This window comes from Coturnix japonica, chromosome 37, assembly GCF_054131305.1.
Source record: "Coturnix japonica strain WE chromosome 37, WE-NBRP24, whole genome shotgun sequence".
NCBI classification, from domain to species: domain Eukaryota; kingdom Metazoa; phylum Chordata; class Aves; order Galliformes; family Phasianidae; genus Coturnix; species Coturnix japonica.
In genome coordinates this window covers 957326-979356 of record NC_140699.1, presented here as the reverse complement: position 1 = coordinate 979356, position 22031 = coordinate 957326, and the positions used below count along the sequence as shown (strand labels likewise).

Here is a 22031-nt window from a genome sequence, read left to right as displayed (position 1 = left end):
TGAGTGCGTGGAACTCATCAGGGGAAAACTGCCCGAGTCCATCCTACATTCATTGCCAAAGCCAGGTGCGTATTTTACATTTGACAATGCGGGTTAGTAAAATGGGTCTGAAGGTGGCTTTCAGGGGGTTCATTAATGCCCGAGTTGAGCAAGCTTAGAAAGAGAACTGCATTAAGCTCCTTGGGCACCTCCAGGGATGGGGAAAATCCGTTCTTGTGTGTCCTTGTTGGGAACGTGCTTTCTGTTGTTACGTGTTCTGTTGAATGCGTTGCACTTGGCCTCGTCCAACCGAGCCAAGCCTGAAATGAACTTGTTTCTTTGTTTTGTTGCACAGAGCCAAAGAAACGGGGCAAGTTCATCTCCTGCCTTCGTTGCCCGTTGAAGGCCCGCCCCAGGAGAGCGAAGCAGCCTGAGCCTCCAACATTCTCGGGATCCATGTCCCTGCTTGACATCGTTGAGAGGTATTTAGCCAACAGGACTTGAGGGCTGAGCTGTAGGAATGGAAGCATCCTTTGCTGTTTGAAACAGAGCGCTTTTCTAAGCTGTGTTTCAGCAGAAACCAGGCATTGACAGGAACAGGCAACTATTGGCAAGGGTTCGGTGCAGCTCTTCCCTCACCCTGCACCATGACTGACAGCATGCTCTGTTTTCTCTGCAGAATGAGTTCTCCCAGTAAGAGGGCAAAGTCAGCAGCTTGCAGTTGGCGTTCCTGCTTCTGCCTGGGCAAACCTTCCCCTGTGGCCAAACGCCAACTGCAGAGCAGTGCCAGGGAGCCCTCTGAAGCAGAAGTCTTGGTCCTGGCAGGTAAGCATGCAAATCCAGCTTTCAAAACACTGCTTGTCAGCAACACAGGTAGAATTCATGCTTTCAGTGGGCTTGTACATCCTTCTGGCATTCAAGCCTGTGCCTGACATCTTCAGTTGACTCCTGTCTTTCCCAAATGAGTCTCTTGTCAACACAAGAGCTGGACCTGCACGAGGATCACTTTCAAGGCAGTGACACTGTTGCTAGAAGCCTATTTGCTTCTGCCCACCATCACTGCATAGCCAAATGTCAAGAACCTGTTTCATGATTCATCTTGTGAAACTTTGACACTAACTGCTGTGCGTCTACTCCTTCCTAGGAGACCCGAGCCCTTGTATATCTCCAAGACGCCAGGCATGTTACGATGCAGCATCCTGTGATTCCATCAATGAAGAACTGTTACTAAGCACAGGATGCTGCAGTTCAGATGAAAGCCTTCTGTATAACATCAGTTATAAAGAGAAGAATGCCATCATCGTTGAAGCTCTCGTTCATCCCATACCTGTTGAAGCTGCTGACCTGAGCCTGCCAGACTCCTCAGGCACCAGCCTGAACCGAGTGCCTTTCGAGGACAGCCCAGCCCAAGCACAGCACGAGTGCCCCGACAGCAGCACAACCATGCAGGCTCAGGTCAGCATTACAGAGGAGAAGCCAAACATCTTGGAGGGGGAGGTAGAATCAGGCCAAGAGTCCCAGGCTCCGGGCAACAGCACGACTTCTGAGACACTCTCGTCAGACAACAGAGAATGAGTCCCATCTTTCCTCCAGACCTCACACCCCCTCCTTTTTCCTATTGAATAAAGGCACGCTCATGCTCAATCAACGCCTTGACTGAATTCTGAGTTTTCATTCGCAGAGATTGGGATGAGTACAAGAAACAGCAAGACAGCTCAGCTTGCAACGCTCTGGCTGTGGGGTGCGTGCAGGGACACTGTAACCATACAGGGAAAGGCTTCCACTGCTTCCTCAAGCTGTAGTCCAGCCCTGCTACTGCTCTGTGGCACAAAGCCCTGAGGGATGTTCCATATTGTTAACCTAAGTGAAGCCAGCTTCATGCACTGTGTTTTGTTGTTGCTGGGTGAGAGGGGGATGCACGTTGGTGAGAAGATGAGCATTGCTGGATCTGCCACGAGTGTCCCTTCTGCCTCTAAGAATATGTCCTAAGTAGGATGTGAACACTGCTGGCCCTTCCTCATTGCATGTGCTTGGAGGATCTTCAGTTCTTGCACATTCAGGATGTCTGTCAGTGACTACGAGGAAATTCTCAAGTACTAGGAATTCCATGAAACAGTTGGAACGGGTAAGTGTCATCTTTGTACAGAAACAGCACACCTAACAGTCTGTCTCACCACTCTAGAATTAATCTGATAATAGATTAACAGCTCTTGTCAGTTCTCTAAGTCAGGTTTCATTTGTATAAATTTGAAATTCATTTTTTAAACCAGTTGGAAATTGTAATATTATATTAGAGAAGAATTCACACTCAACTTTAAGCATCTGTGTTTTGATTTGTAGGTGGTTTTGCAAACGTAAATCTTATGTGGCATCTTCTTACTGGTGGAAAAAGTTGCACTAAAAATCATGGAGCAAGTTACTGTAGGGGTAAGCCAAAAGGCATTTAAATATGAGAATATCTTCTGTTGGAGTTGTGGAGTTCTCAAGAACACGGGGGCAGGTGGGATGGTACATACGAATGCAGCCTACTGGTCCCATTGCCTTTTGAAAGATGCTGTAGAGCTGGAAAAAGTTTAACAGAGCACCACAAATCTTGTTGCTGGTTGTTCAGAGGGCAGTATTCTCTGGCTTTAAAATGGAGGAAGTTATTACATCATTACATTACATTACATTATTGTTACATTATTACAGCAACTTTACCAAAATACCAATGAAAATGCTGAATGTTTTACTTTTCATTTTTCACAGCTCTGTTTCAGAATTTCTATGGGAGTGATGTCAGTCATTGCTGAGTTGATGTTGAATTGTGTACTGTCCCGTATGTGCTTGTTATGTTTCACAGCAGTCAGATGTGGTACCTGGTATGTCACAGTAGTTAGCAATCTCATCGCTTGCTTTTATGGTCTCTTAAGGATGACTTGCCTCATGCTAAAACAGAAATTGATGCCATGAAGAACTGAAGTCATCAACATGTTTGCCCATTGGATCACGTAAGAGAGACACCAAAGAAATATTTATAGTCATAGAGGTAAGAAATAGTTTCTGCTTTCTGTGCTGTCATTGTTACTTACCTTTCTCTGATACTCTCTAAATGCATTTTCAGATAACCTTATCTTACAGGGAAGCTGTTTGATTGCATTGTTTCTAAGGACCGCCTTTTGGAAGAGGAAGCTCCAGTCTTTTTTTGACATATTGTTTCAGCAATTGCTTATGTTCACAGTCAGGGTTATGCCTAGAGACCTCAAACCAGTGAGCCTGAACTGTAGTCAGTCTTCCATAAATAATAATGAATGTGTTTTTATTTTTCTGTTGGGAGAGAAAGTTACAGTACTCCACTCCATTCCAGTGGATTGCAGGAGAGAACTTAAGGCGGGAGAAGTAACACAAAGTAGAACTAATGGGTTGATTGAATTGATAGAATTATTTACTGAGATAAAGGATAATAGTTATGATGAATGCAAAAGCAATTGCTCACCACCTACCAATCAGTGTCCAGTTAGCCTCCTAGTAGTGGAAGAGATTTACATGAAGTTCTACCCCCTTCAAAACTCCTTCCACAATATGTCATATAGTATGGAATATCCTTTGGCCAGTTTAAGTCAGCTGTCCTAGTTCTGTTCCTTCTCACTTCCTTGGGCTCTCAGCTGAGATTGACTGTGGCTCTGTACAACGCTGCCTGGCAGCAACTGTAAGCATCACTGCGCTATCTCCATTGTTTCTCTAGAATGAAAACGTAATATTAAATCAGACACTGAAGAAAATAATTCAGTTCCAGCTGAAACTCAGAGAATAACTTGTGCTTAGGATTCTTTCCCTACAGGAAATGTTAGATAATTATTGCTATTTGGTACTGTGTTGTGTAGCTGAGCTGGATTTTGTTATCCTTGAAGAAGTATCTTCCTCTGAAAGGGGAGTAAAACATGATGCTCCTAATGAGCGGAGCAGAGACACAGATCTGATCTGAGTGTTGGTTTCCCATTTTTGTGATGCTCTTTGCTGCAGTTTGTATCTAGAGAGAAGCCCTTGTGGTGTCAGTCTGTTGTGTAACCTGCTCTAGTTTTGTGCCTCAAGGAAGAGAGATCCTTTAAACAAATGGTGGCTGTACAGAGGGTATGGGGTGAGATGCATTCCTCTGGCCCCATCCAATGGATTTTCTGTCACTGAAGTCTTGAAGCACAGGTTAGGTACTGGAAGGCTTGAATATTTCCTCACCAATAGGTTAGAGCTTGGCATTTTGTAAGCTGCTGGTATCTCTCAGTAAAGCAAATCATTACAGCACGAGCATTTTCCTAGGCATCTTATGAAATCCCTCTATCTAAGGCTACTGGAAGGCACTCTGAACAAAGATCATTCTCCCCAGCTTCTCTTCTCTGAGTGGGAGCTTCAGCCCCCTGCACAGGCTGGAGGTCATCCCCAGAACTTGCTTCAGGTTGTTATCCTTCCTGGCCAAAAACCAGATACAGTATTGTAGATGTGGTCCAGTGAGTGTTGAAGCAGGAATGACTTGTCGTGGTCTGGTTGTGCTGCTTTTTAATGCAGCTGATGATCTTGTTGTACTTCTTTTCTGTCAGAGCACACTGCTGGCTTGCATTCAGCCTGTGGTCTCTCACCACTTGTCCTCCTAGTTCCATACAGTTCGGTCTGTTCATTAAAATGTTTCAGTAAGTTGGTCTGGTCCTACGAAGTTGTATGACTGCAGTAAGCAGTGTACATGGTGCGCTGTGAGTACTGCACACATTCCTCTTGGCAGCTTGTGGAACAGACATTGTGCATTGTTTGGATTGTGTAAGCATTCCTGTTGGTCTCTTGTGATGCTTACCTTCTTAGAGCACCTTTCCATGTTTGGCTCTACATATTTTGGTACCTTACTTGTTCTGTTTGGCTTAGCAGGGAAGGTCTTCTTCTGAAGCATCCTCAGTCTTGGTCTGGGCAGCATACTTAGAAATGACATGGACGTTACATGAGTGGGTGATCAAAGGGGGAAAGATCTCACCTTTCTGATCTGTTTCCTTTTAGAAGACAGTCCTGGAGAGGATTTGCTTTCCTTGTTTCCTGGAGACTTGGATTCTTAGATGGTTTTGACTGCAGCTATTTCTGATGTTAATTCCTTTTTCTGTACTTTAGTAGCAAAGTGCACGTGGAGTGCTTTGGAATTGTCTGAAGTTGCCAGGTTGCTTGTGATCACATATGTAACGTGGAGTTATGTGTGGTGCCAGTGATAATTCAGTGTGATGAACTTGAAGGCTTTCAGTAGAATTGCAGCCCTAATAGAAACAATGACTTGAACTCTGGAATTCTGTGTAAAATCATTAGCTAGCTTGTGGTCCGGGTCTTCAAACCAAAGGCTATGAGGTGCTGCTCTTGTTGACACAGGCTGTGAAAGATGACTTGAGCTCTAAGAGTAATTTCCCTTCTGCTCTTGATATGAACGTCAAATCCAAAATTACAGTATTAAGAACATAATATAAAAGTTTTTGCTGCTGGCTTGTGGACCTGCATTAGCTCTTAGCCATAGTTTGGAACTTGCAAAGCAATCTTATTTAGATTTTAGTGATGAAATCTTTTGATGAAATCTTTCTTTTAATTCTGCAAAAGAATCTCAATGGCACATTTCTTTTCAGTCTGAAAAGGCTCTGACATAATGAAGATGTGCCAGACTGCAGCCATGTGCCAGATGTGTTTGGATCCATGGAATTTTCTGATGTAGCTTCAGTGTTTGAAGAATCTCCGCTTGATCTAAATACTCAGAGAACAAAGCAGGTGTGTAAAGATGTAGTGCTAGTTTCTTACAGAAAAAATATAGCACTTAATCCAGAAATTTACTTCTCATTGTATATAGTGCTTACTCCATACTTCAGTATCTAGTAAACCTTGACCGAAGTAAGATACAGATTGAGCAAAGTATGTTAAGCATAAATTTTGGTGCCTTCTACCTGTAGGCCATGGTTCATTTTACAAGAACCCTAACTCCAGTGTTTGGTTTGCACAGAAATAGCAAGCAAGGGAACAAGTAAAGGAGTCAGTGAGGATTTTAAAACGCAATGGAAAGTGATAAGGCACAGTTGATAAGATTTTGGAGTTAGGTTGGATGTACACAGAGCTTTAAAGAGGAAGAATCTTCAGGAATAGTCAGCATGGATTGACCAAGGGCAAATTGTACTTGACCCACCATTGCTAGGTGAGCTTCTGCTTTAAAGCATCAAGCTGCATAAAGAAGGCAGTTTTAAAAGCAAGCTTACCAATTCGTTTTTAACCAGTGATTTTTTCAGGAAGGAAAGCTTATAGATGCTGTTTGCTAATGGAAGATGGAGAGAGGAAAAGCAAGAGAAAGGCATGATGTGTGCATAGCCACCACATCCCATCTGCAGCGTTCTCCCCCTCTGCAAACGAGGAGCAGCTCATCAAGCTTGGCCTGGGCCATGGAAAGGGAGCATGCTAACATCTGGGCCAACCCAAACGAGTTAGTTCTGCAGGTTGGTTGTTTTCTGCTGTTTGTCTCACGTCCTGTTGCTCAGCGGTAGATTTGTTCATGTTCAGTGCCAACAGGAAACACCCAACAGGTGGGGTTTGCGGATAAAGAGGTCCTGCAGGTCTTGTGTGACACCCATGGAACCGTAGCGAGGCTGCATGTGTGTAAAACACCAGGAATCAACAGAGGTGTGAAGGTGAGCTGTGGGCTGCAGTACCACAGGAAGGGATGTGTGTGCTCTGGGTTTGGATGCTTCTGTGTGTTTTAAGTGACTGAGATACCACTGCTCAGTCTGTTTGAGTGTATAGAAGAAGTGTAACATCCATTCTGATGGAGTATTGTGAACGGAGCCCTGTGGGTTTGAGACCTGCCTTTAAGCTTGTGGGCATCATCCAGGAGTTGGGGATGGGGCAAGGGAAGTTGGGGTGAGGGATGAAGCGTAGGAACAGAAACTTCTTTGGTCCATATTAACTCCTCCCTTTTTTGATTAGGAATTGATGTGGGTTTCTTTTATAAAGAAACAGACTCATTGTGAAGCCTGTGAATGAATTGATTCACGCCTGCTGATTGGTGCTGTTCTCTACAAGGAGCTTCAGTGGAAATGGACACTTCTGGTCCACTGTCTGGCCCCCTCCTATGTGCTCAGATCAGCCAAGTTGTCAAGGCCTGGCTCTTGGTTGGTGAGTTGTGCCAAGGTCAGAGAGTTGGATTTTCTGGGCTTTGAGACACGTCTTCAAGATGCACATTGTGTTATTTCTGATGTGTTGACCTGTTGAGGTCCAGCCCCAAATGAGGATTCAAGTACTACCACAGCAGGAATGGTTTAGATTGGAACTGGAATGCAGAAGGTTGGAGTCAGCAGGAGCAGGGAATCGATCATCCCCCTGTACTTGGCACTGGTGAGTCCTCACCTTGAGTTCTGTGTTCAGTTCTTGGCCCCTCACTGCAAGAAGGACACCGAAATCCTGGGATATGTCCAAAGAAGAACACTGAAGGTGTGAGGTGTCTAGAGCACAAGTCTTTTAGCAAGCACTATCTTAGAGGCAGCCTTGATTTCTCCAGCTCCAAGCTTTGTGCCACAAGAGCTCTCCTGCTTCTAACTGTGATGTGAGACTGTATGGAAGGCTCTGCAGAAGTCCTTCCTTTTCTTGACTGTATTTTGTGTGGCTTTGGACTTGTTTTCATCTTCCTCAAAGCCCTCTGCCCAATTCTGTGTCCTTCTCTGCAGCCATGAATTCAATATGGAGCAGGTTCCTGAGCTCAGCGTCCAAGACATTCACAGCGTGAGCTCCCTGTGTAAGATGTATTTCAGGGAGCTCCTGAACCCTCTGCTGACCGAGCAGCTGTATGCCAGGATCTCTATAAGCTCAGGGCAATGTCTTGGAAATGACACGTACCAGTTCCCTGGCCATCCTGGTTAGTGGTTGTAGCAGTGCCCCAGCTCTGAGGTCTTCTTTCTGTTAGCCCCATGAGTCACGTCTTTGCCACATCCTGCCTCTCACTGATGGCACTTGTGGTGGTGCCAGGAGGTGCTTATTTAAGCTATTCACAATGGTTGTGAGAATTCCTTTTCCTTTGCTGTTCTCCTGCTATTGGTAGAATGGGGTTAATAGCAAAGTGGACTTGGAGACGAATGCCTGCTGCGAGGAGCTGCACTGTGCAATCAGGCTGTAAAGCTGCCCAGTGCTTGCACCGCTTGGCCTTGATGGCACGGGCTGTGTGTATAATCAGGAGGGGTGTTAACTCTTTGAAAGGGCCGATAATATCAGTTCAAGAGGAAATGGTTTTATGTTGAAAGAGGGAAGATTAACGTTGGATGTTAGGGGAAAGTTCTTTACTAGGAGAGTGCTGAGGTCCTGGAACAGGCTGCCCAGGGACGTTGTGGATCCCCCATCCGTAGAGGTGTCCAAGGCCAGGTTAGATGTGGCCCTGGACAGCCTGGTCTAGTAAATGTGGAAGATAGGTGGCCCTGCCAGGCAGGGGGAGTGGAGCTTCATTATCCTTGAGGTCCCTTCCAACCCGGGTCATTCTGTGTTTCTGTGTTCCCCAGATGCCTCTTGGAAGGCATCAAGTCTGCCTCAGTGCTGACCACCAGTGCACTGTCCCCGTGGGACTTAATAAGACACTTGATTTCTCTGGCAGGGATCTGCTCGGTGATAAACATGCATGCTAAGAACTTAGCGATAGTGTGGGCTCCAAACCTCTTAAGGTAAACTTCTTCTTCCATTTCAACACGATGCTTAGTTCTGCTGTCCCCCAACCCAGGTGCACAATTTCTAGATGACAGTTTCTACTCACTTGTTTAGCTGGGACTGCTGTGTCTCTGATCATCCAGGAGAATTAGTGGCATCACATCAGTGGCATCGCTGTTTGCCCACTGCGGAAGTCTCCAGAGCCCAGCTTGACAGTTTTTGGCTACAGAAATTCAGACTTGGGGAAGTGACCTCGGGGAAATGACTTGTAAGATCTGCCTTTTCTTCAGATCCCAGCAGAGCCAATCTTCCTGCGCATGAAAAGCTGCTTGCATGGAGCTGCAGATACAGTCAGCTGTTGTGGAATTACTCATCAGCCACACAGATGTCATCTTCTGCTCCAAATCCACACCAGCCATGGGAGAGGGAGTAGGTGAGCATCTTCCTCCATTAGCTTGATCTTGATCTGACAGCTTCATCCAATCCAGGGCTTCTCCAAGACCTTTGAAAATTCTATTACTGTTGAGGAGACAGCAGGCTTCTGGGCTTAGATTAGAATATGGTGCCCCATTCCTGGATCCTTAGTGTGTCCAAACACAAACCTTACATGGAGAAAACCATCACTGCTGTTAAGATTTTTTGCAAGCAGTTGAAGCTTGATTGAAATGTGGCAGCAAAGCTTTCTGAAATCCCAGACCCCTAGTTTTTCTAGGATTTTTGTTTGCCTGTTTTTGATACAGTGAGCTGCTCTTAATTGTGGCTGTGTCCTTTGCCACGAGCATACCTCTGAGCACACGGTTATTTTGAGCTCCTCTTCTTCCAGTGTCTCGGATAAGCAAGTCTGAGAGAAATGCAGAACTGGGATGGCTGTGCTGCTGCTTCCTCCTCCATCTCACCTGTGGTTTTCCCTTGCAGGGCACAGTTCTCTGCCTGGGCCCAAGTCTGTGTGGGTGTCTCCATCCACAAAGCTGCTCACACTGCAGGAGGCACAGGCTGAGAGGAGAGGCCAGAGCAGCTCTCCTGTTGCAACACGGAGCAGCAAGATACAAGTGGAGGAAGGGCCTGCAGCTGTACTGAGGAACTTCAACGCAATCATTGATTTTCCATCTGAAAGGTAAAGAAAGAGGAATTCCCTTTCCAGCCCCTATCATCATTGTTCAGGTGATTTCTATTGGTTTATTTTTTGTCCATTATATCTCCAAGCACTCAACTAAAAAACAGTTGCACTATGGGCTCAGTTCAGCCACACAAGGTGCCTTTCCTTCCTGGTTGGGCAGGCAGTCACAAGATGCAGAAAGCCACGCTGGTGTCTATCCTGGCCTGTGCTGCCTGTACCTGGAAACACTGGGGTTTTCCAGATTTCAGGGCCACGCACCTGAAACCAATTGCGCTTCTCCTGTAAGCAGAGCTGTTGGTCGGACTTGCTGGCACTAGAAATTAAAGATGGCAGTGAGCTGAGGCCAAGGAGGTGTTAACGTAAGAGTCAGAGATGCTTTTGAGCTTCCCTTATGGCTGCACCATTTTCTCAGAAAGCAGTTACGCCTGCCAGCTCCTGTCCTGCTGCTGAGCCTTTGCTCACATGCTCCGCATCTTGCTTGACACGGTTGAGAGGAATGTAGCCAGCAGGACTTGAGGGCTGAGCTGTAGGAATGGAAGCATCCTCTGCTGTTTGAAACAGAGCGCGTTTCTAAGCTGTGTTTCAGCAGTAAGCAGGCAGTGCCAGGAGTAGGGAACTGCTGGCAAGGGCTCGGTGCAGCTCTTCCCTCACCCTGCACCACGACTGCTCTGTTTTCTCTGCAGACCATGTTCTCCCGGCAAGAGGAAGGAATCACCTGCTGGCAGTTGGTGTTCCTGTTTCTGCCTGCGCAAACGATCCCATATGGCCAAACACCAATTGCAGAGCAGTGCCAGGGAGCCTTCCAAAGCAGAACGCGTGGTCCTGGCAGGTAAGGGTGCAAATCCAGCTTTCAAATCACTGCTTGTCAGCAACATGGGTAGAATTCACACTTTCAGTGGGCTTGTACCTCCTTCTGGCGTTCAAGCCCATACCTGACATCTTCAGCTGACCCCTGTTTTCCCAAAGGATGAAAAAGGCTTTCTCTGAAGCCTTTGCCTCCATGGGCAGAGGAAGTTGGATGCTAACCCCTGTGTATCCACTCCTTCCTAGGTGAATCGAGCTCTTGTGAACCCAGAAGAGCCAGGTCAAGTGCTGATTGCTCAGAGAGTGCTTCCATCAACAGAGACCTCATGGGAAGCACAAGTTGCTGCAATTCAAATGAGAGCCTCCCGTGTGCCAGCAGCGACGGAGAGCAGGAGGTCATTGTTCAGGCACTCATTTCTCCCAGCTCTGCTGAAGGGGCTGATCTGAGCCTGCCAGAAAACACAGTCACCAGCCTGGACTGTGGCCTGGTGCCTTTGCAGAGCAGCCCAGACCAAACACAACCCGAGTGCCCCAACAGCGGCACCTCCAAGCAGGACGAAGTCACTGTCACTGAGGAGCAGCCGAGCCTCTTGGAGGGGGACTTGGAGTCAGGCCTCCAGTCCCAGGCACCCGGCAGCAGCACGAGCTCCGAGCCACTCTCTCCTCAACAGCAAAGGATGAGTCCTGTCTTTCCAAGTGACTAAAGGCACGCTCATGCTCAGTCAACGGGATGGGGTGTTGGAAGAAGAAATGCTTAGAAGAGAAAATTTCCAGTGTTCATTTTAAAATATGGCATTTTTAAAAAGAGAAGAAGATAGAATAAGCAGATGTTGACAGATTAAGGGCACCTCATCAAATTTTGGGAAAGTCCATCTTGAGGAAACTTGGATAAGAGCAGAAAATAACTGTTTATGGATATACCCAATCACTAAAAATACCACCCTGAGTGCCAGCTCATGGCCCCAGACCCTTTTCTTCATTTCAAGAGCTGTCATCACAGAGGGCATCTTCCTGAGCTGGAGACCCTGAAGTAAAAGAATCCTTGGTCCTCAGTTAGTCCATGTAACTGATTTGCCTCGGAGCTGTGAACGTCACGGTGCACTGCTGAAAAACTGGCAGAGTTCCCCTGGAAACCCTGATTTGAATTCAGCAAAGTTCATCAAATCCAACAAGATTCAGAGGAAATGTTACAGGAACAACGAGTTGATATTTTCTCTGAAACTTCCTGGTAGGAGCACTAGAAATGTGGTCAGAAGTCTTTGTGGCATATGTAGGCCTCTTTTAAGAGATCAACATCACCTTTTGCAAAACAGAAAGATGTGGTGATTCATTCACATGAATACTGTGTCTGAACTCCACTTGTACCTGCCAAAGATCCTGCTACCTTCTCAGCTCAGTGAAGATTTGGCCTGCTGTCTGCCCTGAATTATGGTATGGTCTTACCAGATTTTCCGAGTGAAATAACACATGACCAAACACTGCTCCTACTTCAGAATATATCCTGAGTTCATCCCACCTAATACAGACAGAATCATCTTATGCTCTGTTATTAGAGTATGAGAGATGGTTTGCATTGTTGACTAAACATACTTTTAGCACCATAGAACCATAGAATATCCCAGTTTGGAAGGAACCCAAAAAGATCATCAAGTACAACTCCTGGATCCACACAGGACTACCCAAAAATCAGACCCTGTGTCTGAGAGCACTGTCCAAAATACTTCCTGAAATCTGGCAAGCTCAGTGCTGTGACTACTTAATCTGGGGAGGCTGTTCCAGGGCCTAATCACCCTAAATCTTACTTCACTGATTCCTGAGAATTTCTTGGATGACCACGTTCCTATGTCATATGTATCCAGGTTAGATTGCATGAACCAAGCAGATCAATGTGATCTCATCCTCAACAATTTTGCATAAACCTAAAAGCACTGAGTTTTGTAAATGGGAAAGAAACACAAAGCAGACGCAGTTCTTATTCAAACTATAAAACGTCTAGGTGTTTCATGGGAAAAATAAATTTATATTGAACATATTTATATGTAAATTTTATTGTACAATAGAAATAAAAGAACATTAAAAACAATGAGAAACGTGCTGTTGTTTTATTCGTCTTCACAATGATGATGAAGAAAATTAAGTACAGAAGGATTTGGCCCAATATTCACTGACTTGTGTTGTCCCAGATTAGACTTCTCTAAGTGTAAACTCAGAGACCGAAACTACTGTCTTGATGTTCAGATGTCCTTTGCCCAAACCAGTGGGGTTGCTCAGGTGTGTATAGGTCTGTGGGTATGTGTGCAAGGACGAGCATGCACATATATGTGTGTGCACAGGGGTGTGCAGAGTGTTGGAGCTGCACAAGGACATTGTGGTACCGGTGTGTGCGTGCACTTTGGGAGTGAAAGGAAGGGGTTACACATGTGTGTCTAATGTCTGGACTGTGGCAGCAAAGAGGCTGCAGTGTTGTTCTCTGTAGGAAGAGGCCAGTAGTTGCCCCATGTCAGACAGAACCAGTTCAAGTGCTGGCCAAAGCTGAGTCAAGGAGTGATGCTGCTGGCACTTCTGTGATAACTTTGTTAAGGAAGGTTCAAACCACTGCATAGCATATGTGAGAGCTATGAGCAAGAATGATGTGAGACAAACAGCCCTGCAGTCACCAAGGTCAGTGAAGAAGGAGGAGAGGAGGCTTAGTGGACATGGTGGTGATGGACTGATGATTGGGCTGGATGATCTAAGTGGTCTTTTCCAGCTCTCATGATTCTATCATTCTGTGACAGGTGATGTTAGTTTTGTTGACAGGTTCAGCAAGGTGAACTGGGACCAGAGGTACATCCCAAAACCTTTGAGTTGCTGGACTGGAGATAATCTTCCCAAAATAACTAATGAAAATAGTAGAACCATAAAAGGAATTTCTTTATCACTATGAGAAAAAGGGAGGGATCCTTTGGCTAATGAAGGCCTGATTTGGCAAAGCCAGAGACAGTTTGCTTTGCACCACATTTATTTGACTTTCCAGAATGGTGTACTTACTTTCCAGGTATTTCTAAACAGTGATTTTTTATTTCCAAACATGGCTAACAGCAGGTTAAAAATTCTTTTCTTTGTTTCCTTTCTGCTAAGAATGAATGAATTTAATGTAGTCTTTTTCTTGCTTCCTTCTTTACAAAGGAGACAGCTGCTGCATCATGGTAAACAAACATTCAGATGGTTTGGAGAACAAGTCCTTACACAGACTACAGTGTACAGCAATAAAGGGCACACACAGCAACATGCAAGACATTCATTCAGCCTCCAAACACTTCTCCCTGTTGACCAATTCAGAACATATTAAACCATTTAAGAAGGGCATTAAGCTTTACAGTACATGGGATGTTTTATACCTTGTAGTTTTCTCCAGCTCCCATAGTAAGCAAGGAAAAACAGAACAATAGTAATAAAAACATACACACACAAAGCAAACAAACAAACAAACAAACAAGCAAAAAACACTGACAGAAAAAGAATATACCTCGCAAGGTGTCAGGATCCTTTATATCTAATCCTCAAGGCAGAGGATGAAAGCTTTGTCTTTTCTAGGTAACTTGTGGCTAAGACTGGGAGCTGGGAGGACTTTATACTTTCCCTGACCCGGTGGTATGTAAACTAAATATAGAAGGTAGTCAAATAACTATAACATATGTAACATATATATTTATATATATGTATTTTAAAATCCCAGACCTTAAGCCTGAAGTTCCTTGAATGGCTGGAGCTTTTAAATAGTGTTTTGATAGAAATTCTCTCAGCTATCTAAGAGTGCAGCTGGTCAAATCCACAAGCAAGCACGAACGATAAGCTTCATTTATAAGAGCAAACACATAAGAACAACATGGAGGGAATAGTTGTTAGTTTCTTGAGTGAACTAACCCAGGCACCGTGTAGCCTCTACTATTGCTGTTCCTGAAGGAGAATCTGTTCCTCCCTTTATTTCTGAGCTTCACCCACCTCTACCACCTCTCACAAGAAGTGTGTTTTGGGGGAATATTCATATGGAGTCGAAAGGAGCTGGCTGTTCTATCCAATCAAGAATGGGAAGGCATATGACCTGTAGATTAGAAGATAATCCAAATATGTCACAAGAAATCTCTCCATTTATTTTAACAGCTCACTTGGAAGCTGTGGAAGAATTATCACCTATTTATAAACAAGATAGTGAGAGATAAAATTCCATTGTACAGTGAAATCCATGAGATAACAAAGACAGAAAGTCAGTAAGTCCATCTGCCACAGCAAGCTCTGAGCTGGAAGCACTGATCTCAGACGCATATCAGCTACCATTTAGTTATGCTAACTGCATGTTTATACCACCTGTGCATATAGACCTGGTATGGCTGAGTCCCCAAGCATTAGCAGGGAGAGCGAAAATGACTTTGTAATATTATATTGGCGCTTAGAAATTCAATTTGAATATTACTCCCAACATTTATCTAGTTCCTTCCGTTGCTCCTTGTGGGGCATATTCTCCAAGCCCTTCACAAGCCTTGTTCAAGTCATTAATCTCTGGACAACTACATGCCTGCAGCTCCCCTCGGGAATTCCTTAAAGCTGCAGTGAGACAAGGCACACAAGAGAAACTTTGCTATGCACAGCAGGCTGAGCCCTCCTGCAGTCCCAGCTATGGAGTGCTCTGCACAATCTGTCTCTTTTTGTTCCTGATGTGCAGAGGTTTGATCTGCTTTTGCACCAGCAAGAGAGAAGTGGCACCTCACACTTATATTTCTGAATATTCTTGCTGCATTCAGTGGGATGTAAGCAATAAATAAATAAACAAAATAAAAATATTATTGCTTTGGTTCTCAAAAAAAAAAAAAAAGAACTGCCCAGCTTAATTTTGCTCCAGATCCTTCACTGCTTTGTTGCCTTTCACTGGACAAGATTTAGGGCCTCAATATCTTTCTTATAGTGAGGGGTCCAAAACAGAACACTGATAAACAGACCGGTACTGTGATCAATAGAACTTGAGGAAGAAATTCATCTTTCATGAGGAGCTCCTCTTTGCACAGCACCAGGAACTAAGACAGGTGTTTGATTATTTCCTGCTATGAGGCAAAGATGGATCAGCAGATACAGCTGGAATCTATCTCTCTCCTCCCCACTTTATTCCCCACCTTCAATTCTTTTTGGAAAGGAAATGCTGCAAATCTGGACTTATTTGGGAAATCACCGTGCACACAATGAAGTGAGAAAGCACCGTGCACATGAACAAGGCAAGATCCTGGATCAAGCTTTCAGTGGAAGGGAAATGCCTGAAAGGATTGAGCAAAGTCCTGGCGAAAAATACCTGGGGTTCCTGTTGGTGGGAAGCTGAACATGAGCCAGCAGTGTGCTCTCACAGCACAGAAAGTTAACCATATCCTGGGCTGCATCAAAAGAAGCACGGCCAGCAGGGCAAAGGAGGCGATCCTGCCCCTCTACTCTGTGCTGATGAGGCCTCATCTGGAGTACTGCATCCAGATGCAGAGTCCTCAGTACAGGAGAGACATGGACCTGTTGGAGCATGGACAGGTCACTGATACATGCCATAGAACTGATTCAAGGGCTGGAACACCTCTCCTATGAGGACAGGCTGAAAGAGCTGGGGCTGTTCAGCCTGGAGTACAAAAGGCTCCACGGTGACCTGAGAGCAGCCATGAAATCTTTAACAGGGGAAAGGAGAAAGAAATACAAATAAAAGAGATTTCCATTAGGATATTTAGCAACACAGTCAGTAAGGGAACTTCTTAAAGGCACAGATGATTTGCAGTTGCCCATCCCTCAGTGAGCTTCTTCTTCTAACTAGCCAAGAATGCCTTCAGCAAAGGAGTCATTGTATGAACTGGGCATCCTGGGATCCCACCTTTACTCAATAGGAGCAAGTCAAGTGCATTAGTAAACAACCCAGAAAACATTTACTTTTAGCTGGGGGAAATGCCATGAGCCCCGAAGCCAGTCCAGTTCTCATAAGGTCTTCCATAAATTAAAGTCACACCTACTGCAAGATGAAAAGTATTCAACCAAGATGAACCACACAAAAGCAGAGCAGGATGGAGCAGGTTTGCACAGGGCCACACATTCTTTTTCTGCTCTCGGTTCCACCTCCACGATTAGTCAGTTCTGCTCTGATGGATAGAAACGTGATTTCTTGATTATTTTTCTTCCAGAAAGTTATATTTTAATGAAATATGGTAATAGGAAAGTTTCTTTGTTTCATAGGTTTGTCTTCTGGAAAGGAAGCCTAGGGAGACACACAGACTGATCATTGGTTTAATGGTATGGGCACTGGCTGAAATGAGAACCTGTCCTTCCCTATCTTCAAATCTTAACAGGAGGCAGGAACTGGCATTTTCTTATGAACTCTCCTTTTCCTCCAGGATATCAAATGGTGTTTTACTTTTAATATGGAAAAGAATCAATATTTGATGTCTTCCACTTTTGATAGAAGGGATTTCTGCATTTCAGGACAGCACCTTGGCTTGTAGAGAATGCAGGAGACAAGTTCCGTGTAGCCTTCATGAAATGTCCTTGCACAACCAATCTAATGGCCAACTTTGATAACTCTGTGAATCCTGCTCTTCTCCAAGTGGATTGTACTGGAAATAAAAATAAAAAGAGTAAGAACTACACTGCTGACTGGACAAGCTTGTGAGAGCTTCTGACACCCACAGATCTGATCCACATCCCTTCACTACAGAGTCACCCTCAGTCTCACAGTGGTTGATCCTCAGCTTCAGGAAATCTCTCCCTCCTTCCACAGGTCTACTTTTCTTTATAGACAGAAACATCTGAAGTCAAGATGTCATTGCTCTCGTTACCCCTGAAGGCAGGAAATTACTTCTTGTGATGGTGCATATGGTAAAACGTCATTTCTCTCATTCAGTGCTTTGCATTTACTTTACCTTTCTGTGGCTTTATATACTGCTATGGCCAATATTTAATGAAGTCTGGCACAGAGGCAGACCAATTTTCTTTCTGCTTCTATCATTTATAATTCAATCACTTCCTAAATTTTGCATGTAGGAAAATGGAGAAGTCACAAAAAAACTGAGTTTGTTTTGTTTTATTTCTCAACTCCAAGGAATCTCTACAATATTTCTGTTTCCAGTGCTCTCATCCCCAAAGGCTCTCTATCTCCAACCACTCCAATGTTAATTTTATTAGACTATGCTGTACATAGGATTACTCTCTTATAATCCATTTGCTACTTGTTTATCTCATGTATGATTAGTGTTTCTCTCCTGATTCTTATCTAACACTTACTAAGTATAAGGGTAATCTCGGTACTGGGGTGAATGACTACCCTCAGATTCCCCAAGGGATTAGAATACCATGATTGCTTCATGATACAAATAGAGAAATGAGACCTGCAGGGTTCTTTGCCATTTTGCCAGCAAATTTGATTCCAGATAGATCAAGAGGCTTATGATGTGTTTGCTGCATATGTGACCAGGATGAGAATAGAACCAGTATTTCCTGGGGCTAAGTCCTGTGTTAATCCACAAGAACACTCTTTTTTCATCTCCATGATTTAATGTGAAGTAAAATGTGACACGATGGCTCTGTGGAAGAAGAAAACAAACAGTGTGCTGGTACAACATTCATGAGCACTAGAACTGATGGACTTTGAGGCTAACTGGAAATGGCTTTGGTTGCTTATGAGAAATCTGTTAGAAAACTGTGCTTAGAATTCCACAGGAAATACAGAGGATCCAAACTAGATGTGAATGTAACTCAAGAAGGGTCTGGATGGGGGCTCTGGCAGAGCCAGAGTTCTTTGTGAACCCCTATGAGGTTTTGGTCACAGGTTTGGCATGGAGCAGAATAAAGATACATCACAGTTGAAAAGCATTTATTGGCTACCTATTATACACTACAGGTGGTAGATCCAGTAACTCAGATTCTGATTCTGATCAGGTTCTGATGTCAAGTGATTTGTTGTCAGTTCTCTCATGGTTCTCCGGTCAGTTCTCCGGTGCCAGGATCTGCCACAGGGCATTCTGACCACGGGCATCATGTTTCTACGCTGCCGCCTGCATTTAACAGGCAATGGGACTGCCCAGCATGTGCAAGGCAGCACCTCTTTCACACCACCAGAATGTTTAAGGCTGTTGGGATTGTTGTTAGCGTCCCATTAACACTGAGGCTAGAGATACCCTTAGGATTGACATTACTATTAGCATTACTTTGATGGTGCCCTATCTGGGTCATTTCCAGGGGATGTCAGGAGTAAGGCACAGTGTCAGGAGAAAAAGAACAGACTCTGTTACTTTATAAACGTGATAATAGAGAGAGTTCATTGGAAAAAATACAACTCTTAAATAATGCAAAGCATGCTTCTGATTGGATGCAGGCATCATCTGGGCTCCGATTAATATTACTTCTAAGGTAAAGATTATTGTTACCTTAATGATTGTTTTTTGGATTATGATCAGGGTTAAGGCTCCTTTTGCTACAAACTTCTAGCATCATTTTTGTTGTTACATTTGGAGTTAGGGACGATTTTAGAATCAGGGTAAGGGTTAGGATTAGAGTTACATTGCGGGTTAATGCTGTTGTCTTTACAGCTCCTGTGAGGGTTGGGGTCTGGGTCAGGTGTTTAAAAAATGAAATGAAAAAAGAATAAAAAAATATATTGAAAGCTTCAGATTTCATTAATCTTTGTGGGAATCATATAATGTGCAACTCAGATCTACCTCTTCGTGCAGTGACTGCCTGTAAATTTGCTAGAGCCTGATATAATATGGCCTTGTGCCATAGTCCTCCAGATTGTTGCTAGGATTCCTTTCCATATATTGAAATTGAATTGACCTAATATATAGGTCAGTTACCAACCTCTTGTTTTTAGGTCTGCCTTGTACTTTTCTGCGGACAGAGAAGGGCAATGTTTCCAAAAGTCAGTACATTCATTCTGTGCTGTGCTGGGCTCTACCCACCCTGCGTATTTATCTTGTGCTTGTCTCAATTCTCCCCATGTCAGAATGCCCCCAGTCTGAACTTAACTCTGTTCAGCAACTTTCTTGGTGGAAAAACTACTTATACAGCTGTTTTACAAGAGGGTTATACATTCAGTTAGGGCCTACACTATGTACTGAAAATACTGGAAACTTCCACTGCAAAAACACAATCTACCTCTCCCATCTGTGCAGCCTTGCAGACCCAGAGCATGCCAGGTTATTTCTGCTTTCATAGCATTTGCATGCTGTAGGGTGAGCAAAAGGTTCTGCTGCTTGATTCTTCTGCAAGAGCTGCCTACCGGCAAATGGTTGCAGGGATGGAGGATGTGACAGAAAGCATTTGTCTCCACAAGAGCAGAGTTACATTCAGTGCAGAGTGTGAGAGTCAGGTTGGTGTGGAAAAGCACTGACACGCTGGGGATGATGCAGTGCTCACATGTCTAACACTCACAGACATTACTGTCAGAAGGATGGTGCTGTGTTGTGCTTCTACCTTTGGCAGCCCCTGGAGAAATGCTGTGGCACACAGAACACCTTTGTATTGCACTGACTGCTGCCATGCAGCATGGATTTAACACACCAAATCCAGAGGAGCATGACTGCATCTAACTGCCCTGAGAAAAACTACTGTAGCTGAAGAGATGAGGAGGCAGCTGCTCATCTGCAGAACAAGCAGCACTGCCAGACACTGGGCCAGGTGAGCACCTCCTGCTGCAGCGTGATGATGACAGGGCTGGAGATGATCTGCAAAGCCAGCTTCAAAGTGGGAGACATGAGTCAACATGGCAGGAGGACAGAGGTGTTAGGGAGCAGCCAAGGCATCAAAGAGTATCAAAAGGCTTTAAAAGGTATCACAAAGCGACAGCCAGGAAGACTGGGATTATCATGAGCAGCAACCTGGATGCTAGAGATTATTTGCTGCCATACAAAATGGTAGAGATCTTGCTGCTGACATCCCAAAGCCATGCAAAATGGGAACCCAGAGCTCTGCCTGCACGAACCCCACAGCCATAGCATTGCAAGCTGAGCTGCCTTGCTGTTTGTTGCATTCATCCCAATCCCTGTGAATGAAGACTCGGAATGCAGCCAAGGCGATGATTGAGCATGAGAGTGACTTTATTCAATAAAAGACAGGAGGGCTTGAGAGGTCAAGGGTGAAGATGGGACTCCTCTTGTCAAGATGAGAGTGGCTCAGAGCTGGTGCTGCTGCCTGGTGCCTGGGACTGGCAGCCTGACTCTAAGTCCCCATCTAAGATGCTCAGCTTCACCTCACTGATGCTGACCTGCTCCTGCATGGTGGTGCTGCTGTTGGGGCTGTGCTTGGGATGGGCAGCACTGCAAAGGCGCTGGGTCACAATCCAGGCAGGTGACTGTGGTGTCTGGCAGGCTCAGGTCAGGAGCTTCAGCAGAGCCAGGAGATATGAGAGCATGAACGTGGATGAGCCCCTTGTGTCCATCACTGTTACCATGTGGAAGGCTGTCATCCGAATTGCAGCGATTTGTGCTTAATAAGAACTCTCCATTGATGAAAACACACTGCACATCACTACTTGGTTTGGATCTTTGGGGTTGACAAGGGCTCGAATTATCTAGGAAGGCACAGAAACACAAGGGTTAGTGTCAAACGTTTGCAAGTTGAATCATGCAAGAGGTTGCTGATACTTGGTAATAGAGTGGCGGCAGGACGAAGCAAATAAGCTTGAAGCAACAGAGCCACTGTCTTGAAAGTGATCCTCGTGCAGGTCCATAAGTTTTGACTCTGCCTGGACTTCATATGGGGTAGTATGACATCACAAAGGGGTGATATGATGTCACAAATGGGCATTATGACGTCACAAATAAGCATTATGATGTCACAAAGGGGCACTATAATGTCAAAAAGGGGCATTATGACATCACAAATAAGCATTATGACGTCACAAAGGGCATTATGACATCACAAAGGGGCATCATGACGTCACAAAGGATCGTTATGACGTCACAAAGAAACATTATGACATCACAACGGGGCATCGTGACGTAAGAAAGGGGCATCGTGATGTCAGAAAGGAGCATTATGACATCACAAAGGGCATTATGACATCACAAAGGGGCATTATGACGTCACAAAGGGGCATTATGACATCACAAAGGGGTGTTACCATCACCCTGCGCCCAACTCCTCTCTCCCTCCTATTGGCTCCCTCTCCCACCAATCCCCGATCTCCCCTCCCCTTAGGCATTGAATTCTCTTCTCACTACCTCCTCCCAGTCCTCTCCTAGGAACAGAAACCATTCAGATTCTACAGCAAACTACAGCATCTGCACTGCAAGAGCTCACTGAACCACCTGCAACAATGAAACATGGTTTTGGAGAGTGGGTTTGAAAACACACCTTTAGACAGCTGTCTCCCTGTAGCCAAAAGGAAACCAAGCAGCAAAAGAAGAGTCCAGCCTGAAACATGCCCATGCTACTAGCCCAGGTTTTTCACAGTCAATGCAGAATCCATCCTGTTCATGAG

General features: G+C 44.8%; 2 protein-coding genes across 5 annotated transcripts; both read left to right on the top strand.

Moving 5' to 3' along the window:
• The first annotated feature begins 659 nt into the window (after positions 1–659).
• LOC146754849 (rho GTPase-activating protein 32-like) lies at positions 660–1623 on the top strand. Its single transcript, XM_085526477.1, has 2 exons — positions 660–804; positions 1124–1623. The coding sequence occupies exons 1-2, from the start codon at positions 660–662 to the stop codon at positions 1552–1554; spliced, it is 576 nt and encodes a 191-aa protein (XP_085382603.1). The 3' UTR covers positions 1555–1623.
• Positions 1624–6927: 5304 nt separating this feature from the next.
• On the top strand, positions 6928–12651 carry LOC146754848 (rho GTPase-activating protein 32-like). Of its 4 annotated transcripts, none has more exons than XM_085526614.1 (5): positions 6928–7347; positions 8931–9073; positions 9556–9754; positions 10441–10586; positions 10808–12651. In XM_085526614.1, exons 2-5 carry the CDS (start codon positions 8974–8976, stop codon positions 11263–11265), a joined length of 903 nt encoding a protein of 300 aa, XP_085382740.1. In that variant the 5' UTR covers positions 6928–7347; positions 8931–8973; the 3' UTR covers positions 11266–12651. The 4 variants fall into 4 exon arrangements, with proteins under 4 accessions (XP_085382740.1, XP_085382741.1, XP_085382738.1 ...); XM_085526615.1 differs by having other exon boundaries at positions 8784–9073; XM_085526612.1 differs by having other exon boundaries at positions 8714–9073.
• The last annotated feature ends 9380 nt before the right edge of the window (positions 12652–22031 follow it).

Excerpts from the sequence above, each read along its gene's own strand:
- LOC146754849 (XM_085526477.1), top strand. The coding sequence starts at position 660 with ATGAGTTCTCCCAGTAAGAGGGCAAAGTCAGCAGCTTGCAGTTGGCGT. Across the intron at positions 805-1,123 it reads AGAAGTCTTGGTCCTGGCAG|GAGACCCGAGCCCTTGTATA; the intron begins GTAAGCATGCAA and ends ACTCCTTCCTAG.
- LOC146754848 (XM_085526614.1), top strand. The coding sequence starts at position 8,974 with ATGGAGCTGCAGATACAGTCAGCTGTTGTGGAATTACTCATCAGCCAC. Across the intron at positions 9,074-9,555 it reads AGCCATGGGAGAGGGAGTAG|GGCACAGTTCTCTGCCTGGG; the intron begins GTGAGCATCTTC and ends TTTCCCTTGCAG. Across the intron at positions 10,587-10,807 it reads AGAACGCGTGGTCCTGGCAG|GTGAATCGAGCTCTTGTGAA; the intron begins GTAAGGGTGCAA and ends ACTCCTTCCTAG.